At 40.3% G+C, this 15,384-nt stretch overlaps 1 protein-coding gene across 2 annotated transcripts in view; it reads left to right on the forward strand.

The window, feature by feature from the left end:
- PTPRD (protein tyrosine phosphatase receptor type D) overlaps positions 1-15,384 on the forward strand; it is a 6,523,893-nt gene that overhangs the window by 5,528,486 nt on the left and 980,023 nt on the right. For both annotated transcript variants that reach the window (XM_044061085.1, XM_044061086.1), the window contains one exon: positions 8,524-8,669. In XM_044061085.1, the coding sequence (XP_043917020.1) occupies positions 8,524-8,669 (146 nt within the window). The remainder of the gene's footprint in view (positions 1-8,523; positions 8,670-15,384) is intronic.

A 15,384-nucleotide genomic window follows, 5' to 3' on the forward strand; every position in this document is an offset into this window, starting at 1 on the left:
GCCAGTCTCAGCTAACACAACTGCATTAACATAACCAAACATTTGTGCACATTTGTTAGCTTCTGTACTTGTGTATCACTGCTGTGGCTTTGCAGTCAAATAGCTACGTGTGCTTTGCACCCTGCTGCTTACAATTTCAGTTGAATTCCTTGCATTACTATTTTGTCATACAGTATTTTCTTATATACTGCAGTAGCAACACTGTTATTGTTTTGCCCATTTGTCTCTTAATTACTTGCATACCATATATACAGTTTTCTATTCTGGGGGCTTGTACAATGTGTATCTCATATGTGAATTCCACTGTTAATATTTCTATATTGACTGCCTTTAAGCACTAGAATGACTACTCATATATTCATGAATTATTTAGACTGAATTCAGAAACCTATTACAGCCTGTCTATTGAAGGTATGTTGAATTAAAGCAAGTGACACAACAGGTGTGAATTATAGGTTAACAGCCTTGAAGAGCCACTTTAAGCCTACCCAATAGCCCAAGGCCAGAATCAAATGCTGTACCTTGAGTCTGGGAGATGAAGACAGTCACTCTTGCGTGAAACCCACCACCCAATATGGATACTGAATATGACTGGGGCATTCAAGTGCCTGTTTTGAGCTTTTTATAGATTTTTGGTGACAAACTGCTTCACTTCACAGTGGGTTTATGAACTGTGGCAACAATCACTATCCCACTGATCACAACAAATAAATGCCAGGGAAGTGCTTATAACTCGACAGGGTGCCTCTTTTTCTGTGCTTAAGAGCATTTATTCTAGCTTCTGTGTTGGTACTGAAGCATTGGGAAAGTTAAGAACTATTATTTTTTAATTTGTTACTGGTGGTATTTTATTTGATAATTCATTTATCAATACCCCACTGAATGATTTGTTGATGAGCTGTAGATGGTGGGGGCTCCATCATGAGACCATGAAATGATTATACTCTGTAATTTTTTCTCCAATCCTATAAGAGCTTTGGCATCCTTAGTCCACGTTCAGGTTTCAGAAGTTTAGATGGTACTGGGTGTTTCTGTTTGGTTATGTTTCCTTTACCTGTAGCTATCAGTAAATATTTGTTTGGTTTACCTGTGATTGGCTTTTTGCTACACACTGTTGAAGTCTCCCAGATGCATTGTGCTACACCTGCCAGATTCACTCCAGCATGTGCAAGTGAGAGGTGTCTGTTTCACTTTATTTTCCCACTCCCACACTCACCTAACCCCCTCCTCATCATTTCTAAACTCTCTGAACCGCACCCATATAACTTCACATCTATAATTTTCAGCTTAAATGCATTCATACACTAGCATTATGCCATCTTAATTCATTGACTGCCCTGCCACAGGCAATCCAGAAACTCCATACATGTTAATTTCAAGCAGTCAAAGTACTCAGATCAGCTTACTCAATTCTTTGCCTTCCCTCACCTTCTTCAACATTTAGTGTTTGTGATTCACATACGTCATTTATTAGTTCAAACAGCTACCACCTACCAGATCTGGACTGTATTCCATTCTTTGGTAAACCATCAGCTCTGTGGTTTACTACTTCTCCTGTTACACCATATTAAGCACTACACATTAAATAATGCTGACACGCTCATCATCTGTGAAACAGTATTACAATTTATTTTCACTGCCAATTATCTGTCTAATGCTTTTATAATTTGCTTCTTCTAGCATTTACCAATATTAACCTGAAAGCCATCTATTCCATTGTCAGTTGCTAAATGCTTCTACTGCGGCTGGCCTTGCCCTTTTCCCCATCTCTCTAAATGCTGTCAAACATTGTGCAACTAAACTGTCAGCTCTCTGTTTTGCTTCTCTTTCCATACACATTACGCTTGACATAAGTCAGACAATGCCACCATACTCATCGGCTCTGTCATCTCACTGCACTTTACTTCTTCACTACTGCCTACCCATACAAACCAAAAGACCGCATATTCCACCTTTAACTACCAACTGCTAATCTTACAGTTTAGCTTGCCTTTTCTTTGCCCAGTTCCATGTTCTCATTCCTCCAAAGGAACTTATCTCTTTTACTTCAACCATCTTCTATTGTTTCCTGCTCTGTCTCTTTTACAGTATTACGAACAGCCAAGAGTTTTACAGTAGCCTAAATCAACCTGTACAATATTACTAGTAAATATGTTTACTCTGAAGCATGACCTAGCATGAGTCAACTTGATATAGTTGGAATAAGTAAAGTCTTGCTTAAACTTAATGATCTGTTACCACCTTCTATATTATCAAGCTACACTGCCCATCAAAGCCAGAGGCCTGGCTCCACAATAAGTCATAGAGGATTATTTCTTTAAAGGAAGAACCACATTAACAGTTTCCTTGTTGCTTCTTTTCTAATATCAGTGATCATGAGCCAAACTGGATTGTCACCAAATGAGTTCTAGTTAATGCTCTAAAGGTCATCAGAGAGTATAATGCCAGTCCCCTTCCAAATTTCAACAGTCTTTAAATAATGTAATGCGATCATTACTAGGTCAGCGAGGTAACCATTTGAAATGTCGGGGTGTGTGTGTGTGTGTGTGTGTGTGTGTGTGTGTGTGTATATATATATATATATATATATATATATATATATATATATATATATATATAGGATCACTACAGAATACCAAAATTCCACAATCCTGAAATTCTGAATCCTGAGGACCAGAATCTCGAGACTGCGGAATCACGAATGTAGTGAATGGGGATTGCTGTACAGTGCAGATTGGGAACTTTGTTGTTCATTCCACTGTAGTGCGATCTCGGAGTTGGTATATTTGAGTTTTAGGGAGTGTGGGAGGTGCAGGGGGGCTTGCCCCCCCCCTGCATACACGTTAGAATAGTTTGTTGTATGTTTTACTTTTTTTTTTTTTTTCTTTTTTTTTTTATGTTTCAAGATTCTGTGCAGGGGGGCTTGCCCCCCCCCCCCTGCATGCACGTTAGAATAGTTTGTTGTATGTTTTACTTTTTTTTTTTTTTTTTTTTTTTTTAAGTTTCGAGATTCTGCAATCTCGAGATTCTAGTCCTCGGGGTTCAGAGTCTCGGGATTGTGGAATTTTGGTATTCCGTAGTGATTCCATGTATATATATATATATATATATATATATATATATATATATATATATATATTTAAGTCCGAGATGCCATTTCTGAGACTGTTCCCTTTGCTCTGAGGTATGGCGATCTCAGAGTCGGTATATATAGGTTCAGGGGGGGTTAAGGAAAATAGTGATTTTGAGATTCACTCTTCTGTGTTTTCAGTCTTTTTTCTTTTTTGACTTTTTGGGACTTGGCATTTCAAGTGCTAACATTTTAATAGGGAACTGGTCAGCTCACTAGTAAGAGCTCTTTATTCATGAGTGACCATCTGGGAAGTCAAGGATAAAGAAAAGGCTTCCATTTCCTTCCATTTGCTACCCTGTCAGGAAAGGGGTTCATCTAACCAGTCAAAACCTACCAATACAAATTGTGCATCTTGTTATTACAAGCTAATAGACTGGATTTTAGAAAACACTTCACCAGATTCTCCACCTTTCATATATTCTATCCATACTCTAGTCCAACTTCACTGCCAAAAAGCTTAACATACACAATAAGACAGTAGCTTTCATAACAGATATTGACTGGTTAGTATTATTGCATGAAGATTATTTCAGTGTTGTTTTTCAATTCTTCTTTCACTTCTTTATTTCTGCTACAAAATAAATAGTACCCATCCAAAACCAGAAAGATGTAAAGTATCCCAAGTCTCTGGTTATCTCAGGAGTTGAAGAAATTGGTCACTGCTCAGAAACATACAACAACTACAAATGTAGTGGACTCCTTTAAGATTATGAGTTTTACTTCTCTATTAGAAGACAGTGCAAATACTTGACAAGTAAAACAAAAGAGTCCTACCTCCTTCACAGTTCTACTTAGAAATCCAAAGGCCTTCTGGAGTGAAACTTGACATAATTTCATGCAGTGCAATCTCTCCCAATCTAACCTGATTTATAGAGAGCAGGCATGCTACCTCAAACAAAATCCTTAGAAGTACAGTATTTGCAGAGCATTTTATCTGATTTTCAGCCTCTCCAACACCTGAACATCTCCTTACAAAACCTAACACCTTTGCTGAGACTATATTTTTTGTTTCTAGACTGATTTTCAGTTTAAATCGATCTCTTTTTCTTCCTACAAAATAGCTAAGGAATATTGCCAGCTATGCGAGGGCAGTTTCGGATGGCCTGTTTCCTGTGTATACCAAGCTTGATCTGTGATACTTTTATTGTTCTGTGTCTTCTCACATAATTACTCAGTCTTCACCCCCCACTCCCCACTACTGCCATATTTCCAGTTTTTTTTTTAATTAGCTTAGATTATCCTTGTTCTCAAACAAAGCCCTGTCTCAATCCTTGACTCGCCCAGAGCTTTTGGTATCTTGTCTCCCGTTGCCAAAATCCTAGAAAAAGCAGCAGTCTGTCAATTGCAAAATCAAACTGATGCTTGTGGCCTTCTCACTGGCAATCAAAGAGAACTCATAACAAATGACTAATTTCAGTCTCACTCCAGTTTGAAGACTACATATGGAGATTTTGGCAAAAAACAACAAGATTAAGAGATTGCTTAGAATATTATGATATTGTCTCTGATTATAATCAGCCTATTATGTGTTTGAGATATAGATGCCAAGAAATGCACCTTTAGAGCAAAGCTTCAGAGGTGAGTCTTGGCATACATCTTGAAAACAATGCTGGTTATGATCAGAGATATGATCATAGTTCCTTGTGTATGGAGCATTATCTGCTCCATGTACTACCAACTGCATGAAACAAAAAGGAAAAAAAGGAAAGTGTAGGATTAGAAAGTGTTTGGCTTTCAAAGTCTTTGAAAGCTGGTAAAACACTCTGTATCTGTCGAAGATAGACAGAAGGCTTTTACCTGTTATTGCTGTTCATTGCACTCTGGCAGCGTCCTTAGTTTGAGACCCAATCGTAACAGCACTTAGAGCTGCTTAAAAACTTTTTGTTAAGCATCTCTAAGTGTTATTACATTCAAGTCGTACACTATGGAAGTGCTTAACATATTTATCTTTTTCCCCAGTATCATAGTGTAATCTCAGTGTTTGATGCACTACGTAGCAATGATATGCGATTATTATCAACAAACCAGGATTGAAGCAGCATCACGGTAATGTTATACAGTATTTACAATAAGGTCAAAACAAGCTCAGTAATATGGCATTCAGAGTATAAGAAGATTAGAAATGTATACATTCATCACTAGATTAGAAGCATGAATTTATCGGCTAGCAGATTTGGTATATCTTCTGGCTGATATAGGCAATGCTGTCTACAGCTAATACTGCACATTGTTGGGTATTGCCCTTAAGGTTATGGACATAACTGAAAAATGCCTTATGGTTGTCTTTAGCTTGGGATGCTATTTTTGCCTCAAAATCGTGCTTTTGAAGACTTCAGTATTCCCCTGATTTGCTTGCTTAGACTGATAAGGGAGTTTTTGCTCTGTTGTTAAGGTAAGAATCAAACCCTGTAGTTTGTATCTCTGAGATAAACACCTTAAACATTAAACCACACTTCAAAGATAAGGAACTCTAGTTATATCAAGACTATATCATCCCAGGTGGGACTCAGACCCACAGCCCCTGGCTTAGGAGGCTAATGCCTTATCCATTAGGCCACTGGGGCCTTAGCAACCATTTCAGACATAATGTTTTATTGTATCACTAATGGCAAATGAATAGTCTATTGTGGACTCTTGATGGCATTTCACCATTTTAAATGCCTGTCTGTGTACCCCCCCAACTTACAGTTCCCACGTTAGGCCACTAAGCAAAAAGAAACCATGACACCCTTTTATCCCAATTGAGAAGAGAAGAAAGGAGAGGAGTAGTGACCCCTTGCACCAGGTTGAGCTCCCCTGCCATATTTAGCAGTGGGGGCTAACCCTAATGCTACCCTTACACCTTAACGTCATTAAAAACTTCCAATTACACTGTCACTATACAGACAAATGTGAGGATAGTGTTACGCGGGAGGGGGGGGTAGTTTTAATATTGGAAGAGGAAGTCGTTTCCTCTCTCGGTTTTACAGTAGAGAGTTGATTATCTGAACTAATTGGGAAGTTGGGTAGTTTGGATAATCAAACTGCTCGGATAATCAAACATAAAACTGAACCAGATAAAAAAACTTCTAAAATCTTGTGTTTTTCTGCATGCAGGGATACACTTTTCAACCATTCGACAATTCCAGTGGACAAAAAGAATGTTTTTTCACACATGATCTGAATACAAGCTCAAAACACATGCTCAAGAGAATATGTATAATGTTTACATATTCAGACTTTATGATTTTTCCTACCTGAAAACTTTGGATGGCTGGTTTAGATAATTGATGTTTCGGATAATCGACATTCGAATAATCAGCTCTCTACTCTATTGTTTTTTTTCCCGCTATTGTGTGGATCGAACTTATTTTGTTGGGCAGTATAGTCTTACACAATAGACTCATATATACATAGATAGATGGATAGATAAATATAGATATGCATGTGTGTGTGTGTGTGTGTGTGTGTGTGTGTGTGTGTGTGTGTGTGTGTGTTTATTTATGGTTACCTGCCATTTGACTGAATGACAGTTTCCCTAAATACAAAATTACTGAATTCAAATGGTTGAATGACACAATTTGGTTAAAATGCCATTTTATTGAATGTGGTATAGCTGTACTACAGAAACAGAAATGTTTAGATATAGATGAAGAAACTTTAGCTGGTACTTGTGAACTCTACATAATCACTTCTGATCTAGTTTGCATACATGCATTTGCAGTGATTTCTTGTCTATGGTATTTTCACTTTTCTATACAGTTGTGCAACATTTCATTTAGTGTATTTAAGTTAGGGGTTGAAGGGGTTGCAGTGGGGCTTGCCCACTGCAACAGTGATTTTGAGTACTGTTGTTTTAGGTGTTTTTGATTTTGTCATGTTTCAGTTTTTCTGAATTTAATTAAATGTTCTTTCAGAGAAATTTACTTTCAGACGTTTTGTCTGATGGAGTTGTTTTTCATTGAAATGGTCATTCAGTGAGTTATGTAAAACCAATATACAGGTGTGTGCATGTGTGTGTGTGTGTGTGTGTGTGTGTGTGTGTGTGTGTGTGTGTGTGTGTTTATTGTACATATTCCACAATGCACAAAAAGTGCATGAGAAACTGTGCTGCTGTCACACTACATGTAAAATCCAGAAAAAAGACAACTCCTAAAAAAAGTTGCATTAATCAGATTTTATTACACCAGACTGACAGCAGCAGCAAGCAAACTGGAATCATTTCAATGCTCTGAGCTAAACCTAGCTTGCTAGTGTTGGTGTGGTGGACTAACGTTTTGGCGTTTTAACTTTTCTGGTGCCGTCTTTTGCGTGGATTTTAAAGTACATTATATGATTTGTAGATGTGTGTGTATGCACGTGTGAGTGTGTGTTTATCACACAATTTGGCTGAGTCCTATATATGACAAATTATTATTTTCTTGTTTGCGTTGCTCAGGGGTATACAATTTTATGTTTAAATAGTCAGTAAAAACAGCCCCTAGGAGAGGGTGTATTACTCTATGACCTGTCTCTCTCTGAATTATATTGAAGCATTTACACTGATGAACTGGTTTCCCTTTTGAATGAGAAATGTCTGTGTAATGCGTTGCATTTGGTTTCTTTGAAATCCTGCTGTGTGCAAACATTGAAGATAGGCATCTTATTGGAGTCGATTATTAAAGAGCAATCAATTTTTTTCTTTGTTTGTTAGCTTGCACATGCCTAGCAGTAACAGGGTTCTGTCACCTTTGTTTATACATATAATGCTTTTTGTCGCTTTTCTAAAAGTGCAGTGCTGAATGCTGATCTGGATATCTTATTTTACGTTATGTAGAATCCCAATGACTTCCTCCATTTTATCTAAAAAAACCTGGAGGGACATTTGTTTGTTTCTTCCCAGTCTTATATGTTCTCTCCTGTATAAATCACATGGTTTCATCAGTTGTTTGTGTGGAACACTAAGTCCTGAAAAGAGGTACCGGATACTTGAAATTCATTGATACCCTTAAAAGTAGTATACTTTCAGACATTTTCATATTTGCAGGTGTATTTCAAAAAAAAAAAAAAAATCCAAAGAGCTTTATTTCATATTCATTGCATTCATGGTATTTTGTGATTTATCTGAGGAATTCGCCTTCTACCTTGGATAAACATAGTACTTCTAGGCAATGACATTTCCTGAAATGTATTGCAGACCATGGCACCTTGTAGCAAATTTGTAATCCGAATGCTAAGCACTTGTATTTATATGTGTGACTGTGTTGGTATTTGTGTGAACTTTCACAGTTATAAGCAGAGACTCAGAATTATTTTTTTGGTGGATTAAGGATTTATCTGAAATAGTGTTAATTAAACAGAGTAGCTCCAAGCGTCTCAGACAGACCGGCTGTTAATTTGTCATTTATTTTCTTTACTCTTTTTCTCAACAGCACCTCCAGAGTTTAAAAGATCTCCTGTGGATCAGACAGGGGTCTCGGGAGGAGTTGCATCATTCATTTGCCAAGCCTCAGGAGACCCCAGACCTAAGATTGTATGGAACAAAAAGGGGAAGAAAGTCAGCAACCAGAGATTTGAGGTATTAGGTCCATTGTTCTGTTTTAAAAAGATCTTTGCCCACCCTCCTCATAAATCACAATGCACGTTGTGTTGCATGTTATTGTGTTCTTGTGCAGGTTAGTCTGAATACAAGACTTTATTGCTGCATTCAAGTGCATGTGTTTCTGTGCTGGACTGAATATTATGCACAATGTTTTATTTGCTTGTTTAACATGTTTGTGAAGCACTTCTCAGAATAAAAGATAACTGATCATGCATGGAACAATGTTTTGTTTAGTGGATCTGTGAGTCTAAACCATATTGTGCAGAATCTAATCCACATAGCATCCCGTTTCCCTGGATTGTATGAACTTTTTTCTTCTGCCTTGCTTTTTCCTGATCAGAGTTGCAGTGAAAATGATAAACGTTGACTGACTAGAGTCTTGCACATATGGCAAGTAGGCAAATAATAATTTCTACTGAATGTACAGGACTGTATTAAGTTATACTTGTCATTTCTAAATGTTACTGATTCCTCTCCTGTCACTATCATCTTTTAACAACTTTTCATTTACACTTTGCCTGATCAGTTTCTTTTATTTAGCTTAGCTTCATTGAGGCCATCTTATCTTACCAGTTTGCAGTATGGGGCAAGAATCATCTTTGTGGAAAAAAACTCTTGCCTGTCTGCTGATTCGGCCACCCCCATACCTGTCAGGTATTTTACTCTGCCCCACACATTAGATTTGTTCCCAGTAGTTACAAATACTTTTAGCATTCATGTTTTCCTTGAATTGGTTTGAACTTAATTTGGCCATCCCCCTCCTTGAATGGATCCTTAACCGTCTAAAGGTGAGTGTACTAAGCAGTCAGCGTATTCTATCTAAGGTACTTCACAACAGATTTCTAATATCTCTTTTGTCTTCATTCTTCCTCCAGCAAAAGTCCATCTATATTCAATATCAGCAGTTTGGAATTCGGTTTCTTAGATAAAATTTTACCAGTGACATTTAAAGTGGAATATTTTTCTTAAGGTAAATAATCAGGTTTGTTCTTCTCTCACATAATCTGATTTTTAGCATCTTGTGCACAATAGGTTGACTGACAGAGGTGCTATGCACCAAAGTATTTCAGATCTTTGTCTTTAGGTTAGGTACTTTTTCTGCAGACATCTAATAATTGTTCCTTATGTTCTGTGCTGTTCAGTCCACAGTGGCATACTTCTTAATACATAACTCTAGGATTTAATTGTTCACACTGTCTTCTGAATTACCTGCTTCAGCCCTTAGTTCTGTTTTTTAGTTCAGCAGAAATAAGAGGAGTGTATAAAGAGGTAGCTTGTACCACTGACCCCTTGTTCTTGTATCTGATTAGAAAGATCACAGTAAGTGACCAGATGCTCAGACTGTAATGCCTGCCTCAGTCCCCTGCTAGCTTTGATGTCTTTGTTTTCCATCATTTTAGTTTCATCCTTCACGTAGTGTTGACCTTTGTGGCAGACATTGTCTCCATTCCCAGCTCCTGTGCTCTTTGAATACTCTCATCTGCATGATGTAGAGTCAAAGGTCACACAGGAATTCAAACATTCTGCTTCTAACTGCTTTTTGTCTTCAGCTGTTTTGAAAACTCCATTCAAGAGTATCTGGGCAAGATCCTGTCAAAATCAGTGTTTGGGAAAGACCATTACTGAAATATAATTGATGGACTTCTACTTACAGCAAGTCATTAGTCTGGCATTTTTCTTCAGGTAGTCAGAGATTTGATGCCTATCTTATAATGCAGTATCTCTCTTCTGCTGATATGAGTTGGCACATCCCTCATATAGAAATAGTGGTACTCCATAGCAGCCCTTATAGCAGCTTTGCTTTCTTTGGCCAATTTTATACCACAGTGTGCTATGCTGTGCACCAGGTAACATTACTGCATAGCACTTGGTTCTCTAATGTACTCTGTGCTTACTTTTCTATATTTGTGTGGATTTTCATTGCAGACTTTATTCCCTTTCCATGCTATAAAGATGTGGTAGATAAACCGTAAACCGATGGTACTCCAAACTGAAGTAAGTGTAGTGTGTTTGTGTTGCATACTGAGTATGTAGTTGTGACGACCCTCCTCTGGACCAGCACTTACGGAGCCTCAAACCTCACCACTGAAACCAATGGGGACGTACACTGGGAGGATTACAGGTACACACACAGTATTTCCAGATGCGGCTCTTTGCATCAAGTGCAATTTCTCTTAAGAGAACACAGAGACCACAGTCAGTCTGGGGCTTGTTTCTCCCTCTTTCTCCTGATCCCCAATAAGTCTCTCCACTGGCAGAGCTATAGAGCTGAAACCTTAGCAGGGGTTCCAAGCCAAGTCCTCCAACACTCTCTCTAACCAACCAGATGTTCATCGTGCATACAGCTGCAGTCATTACAGATGGGTTATCCTGCCGTCAGGCGGGTCCTCGGTCGGCCGAATTCCAAAGTCTAGGTCTGGCGTCAGTTGTCATCGCTTCTTCCCTGACGTCAGTGTGGCAGGGGTATAAAAGAGGCAGCCAACGCCATTTTCTTCAGTCTTTTTTACCGCGCGGTGCCCGAAGCAGAAGCAGTTCGCAAGTGCCAGTCGGCCAGCTCCTGAGATTTACGAAAGTATTTCAGCCAAAGTCTTCTTTAAAGCTAAGTACCCCATTGGGGAAACTTTTCTTGCCTCAGACCGATGTCAGACAAAGTTAATAATTGCATTTCTTGTGGGAAGCAAATACCGCATAAGGATTTCCACTCTTTCTGTATACCTTGCTTAGGCCCAGACCACGACGTCTCGGCCTGCTGTTTTTGTGCCAGATTCAACAAGCGCACCATTAAGCGCCGGGCGGAGTTATCCCTTCATTATTTTGGCAAAAAATTTAATTATATTATGTCGTCGGATACTCCGACTCCAGTTTTGAGCAAAAGACGCAAAGATAAGGACCGACATCCGAGGTCCGCACCGAGTACTGAGACCACGCTTAGGCCGACTACCAGATGTTCATCGTGCATACAGCTGCAGTCATAACAGATGGGTTCTCCTGCCGTCAGGCGGGTCCTCGGTCAGCCAAATTCCAAAGTCTAGGTCCAGCGTCGGTTGTCATCGCTTCTTCCCTGACGACAGTGCGACAGGGGTATAAAAGAACCAGCCGACACTATTTTCTCCAGTCTTTCTTGCCGCGCGGTGCCCGAAGCAGAAGCAGTTCGCAAGTGCCGGTCGGCCAGCTCCTGAAATTACGAAAATTTTGCAACCGAAGTCTTCTTGAAAGCTAAGTACCCGTTGAAACTTTTCTTGCCTCAGACCGATGTCAGACAAAGTTAATAATTGTATTTCATGTGGGAAGCAAATACCGCATAAGGATTTTCATTCCCTCTGGATTCCTTGCTTAGGCCCAGACCACGACGTCTCGGTCTGTCATTTTTGTGCTACATTCAACAAACGCACCATTAAGCGTCGGGCGGAGTTCGCCCAGCACTATTTTGGCAAAAAATGTAACTATATTATGTCGTCGGATACTCCGACTCCAGTTTTGTCTAAAAAACGCAAAGATAAGGACCGACACATGAGGTCCGCGGCCTCTACCGACACCACGCCAAAGCCGACTACAGGTGGTCTGGTTCTCAGCGAGGCACCTACGCAGCCCCTGCCTACCGAAGACACTTCATTGGCGGTGTCTTCTGTGCCCGAGGTAGCAGGCTTCTCGGCCCACACCCTGACTACAGATATCGAAGCCACTTTTGGTGGTGAATCTCAAAATGTAGACAGGTCTGCCTCCTCTCAAGGTGTCTTCAGACCTTCCTCTTCTTTTTCCATCAAGGCTTTCACTAAGTCTAAAGCAGCCATGCATTCTAAGAGACAAGCTACACAGGGCCCTTCTCCAGGCCCCATGCCTAAAAAACAGATGCTTAAAATGGCTGAGGATTTAATTACTCTTATCAGGGGTTCTCAACCCCCCCCCTGGACAAAAGGCCCAGAGTGGAGGAAGAATCCCCCACCTCTGACCAGGCCTCCATTATTTCAGAGCACTCTGATGAACAGGAACATTCTTACTCCCCTTTTGAAGATTCTGATGCAGAGGAGTCCATTCCCTCTGTCTCCCCCCCAGAGGATTACTCATTTGGGGAAACCTTGCATACCTTAAGGGAGCACTTCCACTGGGAAAGCCAAGAGTACTCAGATTCCAAGAAAAGGCTTAGGGATTTTCTCTTGCTACCTCAGCACAGGCCTCTGGCTATACCTCCTGTCTTAGACATACTAGATGATGTGTACTCGGAGGCCTGCCTTAACCCAGATTCTTTACCTCCAGCCCCAGTCAAGCCTGACAGGTACTACCGGGTTCCTGACTCACACCAATTTTTATACAAAAGCCATGCGGCTGACCCAGAAACTATCTCACAGGGCCCCAAGGGAATTAAGGCCTCCACTGTTAAAAATCCATTACCTTCCGAGAGATTCCAGATCCTTGGAAAGGTGGGGAAAAAGGTATACACCTCGGCCACTTTAACCATGAGGGCATTAAACTGCCAGTTCCATATGCTAAAGTACCAACAGTTTCTGTTATCACAGTTGAGAAGCAAAATGTCACAACCTGAACAACCAGACTTGAAGGAGTTGCAGGATTTGATGCATAGTGCAGAACAAGTGGGTAAACATACCTTGCAATGTGGTTTTGATGCTCTAGAGGCCTCATGTAGAGCTGCTGTTACAGGATCAGTCATACGTAGACATGCCTGGCTCAAGGAGCAAACCTTACCAGATCATGTCAAAGCTAAATTACTAGATGCCCCTCTACAATAAGATGTATTATTTGGTGTTAAAGCTGAGGAGGTATTAAAGAAAATGGAGGAAAAGGCTAAATCAATGCAAACAGTGAAAGATTTTCTACAGGTACAACCTCCACGTTTCAGTAGAAATTGGCCTTCCAAAAATTAGTCCTTTCCAGCCACGGACAGACCCCAAAGAGGTAGATACAGGTGCCCGAGGGGCAGAGGGCAATCTCAAGGATCGTTTAGAGGCAGACAATGGCAAGCTCCTACACAAAGAGGTGGTGAGGATAGTTCGCAGCCATTCAGAAAGCAAGACCAATGACTTTCCCCTTTGCATGCCAAGCAAGGCTCAAATGGCAGCACCCTTAGGCGGAAAACTGGCATTATTTTCAAAAAATTGGCATATTGTCACAAAGACAAATGGATCCTGGACATTGTAAGGAGAGGCGACAGATTCCATTTTCACACCCTTCCAGAAATGAGAGGCATGCCAAACCTGCCACACAATCAAAGGGCAGAGGCACAAAGACAAATTTCAGATCTCATGGACATGAAAGCTATTCAAGAGGTACCTACTCACGAACAAGGTCAAGGTTTTTATTCCAGACTATTCCTGGTACCAAGGAAGGGAAAAGATTGGAGACCTATTTTGGACCTATCCATCCTAAACACATTTTTACTTGTACCAAAATTCAAGATGCTCACATTACAGCAGCTTCTTCCCATGCTGGGCAAGGAGTCTTGGCTGGTAATATTGGACCTCAAGGAGGCATACCTGCATGTCCCAATCAGACAAAATTGCAGAAGATACCTCACATTTCTTGCAGATTCAACCCATTATCAATTCTCTGCATTGCCCTTTGGCTTATCTACTGCACCTAGAGTATTCACGAAATGCCTGGCATCAGTAATTGCCTACTGCAGACTTCAAGGGATACAAATATACCAATATTTGGACGACTGCCTGATCCAAGCAGACAGCAAGCACATACTTCTGAAACATCTGGCTTTTGTAATAATGTTGTTGAATTCTCTGGGATACTCAGTCAACAAAAAGAAATCAAGGCTAATACCCTCTCAGAAAATAATTTTCCTGGGTGCCAACTTGGACACAAACACCCAGATGGCCTACCTCACGCCAGAGAAGCAGGGGCAACTAACTCAATACTTCAGAAAACTAGCAAATTTCACCAGGCTGACTGCAAGGAAAATCCTGCAGGCTCTGGGATTCATGGCATCTTGCATCCTACTAATCCCATGTGCAAAGCTGCATATGAGGAAACTTCAATGGTACCTGAAAAACCTATGGTCTCAACACAGCCACAGTTTGGAAACAATAATACCACTAATTCCATGTCTTCAAAAGGAATTTCTGTGGTGGGCTCAAGCATGCCAAACAAACACAGGTCTCCCATTCTGCAAGCCTCAAGCAAATCAAGTCATCACAACAGACGCCTTGGACTACGCCTGGGGGGCGCACATGACAGATCGGTGCATTCAGGGCAAATGGTCCCAAAAAGAAAAGCACCTTCACATCAATCAAAAGGAAATGCTAGCAGTAATAAATGCTATTATAGCTTTCAAAGACCTTCTGCATCCAGGTCAACTATTGATAAGGACAGACAACACCACAGTAATGTGGTACATAAACAAACAGGGAGGAACCCATTCATACCCCCTATGCAGGCTGGCAGAACATGGCTCTGGAATTACAAATCGACCTTCAAGCACAGTACTTGCCAGGCAAGGAAAACACACTGGCAGACAACCTAAGCAGAAATATGACAGATCCACATGAATGGAAGTTGCATCCTCAAGTTTTTACAGAGATAATTCAAGCATGGGGAAGGCCAGACATAGATCTCTTTGCCTCCCACAAAAATCACCAACTGACAAAATTCTGCTCAAGGACTTTTCATCCACAGGCCTGGAGAGTGGATGCTCTTTCTTTCAGTTGGACAACAATGACAGTTTATG

The sequence above is a fragment of the Protopterus annectens genome, chromosome 2.part0, assembly GCF_019279795.1.
Source record: "Protopterus annectens isolate FY-2018-M chromosome 2.part0, PAN1.0, whole genome shotgun sequence".
In the NCBI taxonomy this organism is placed as follows: domain Eukaryota; kingdom Metazoa; phylum Chordata; order Ceratodontiformes; family Protopteridae; genus Protopterus; species Protopterus annectens.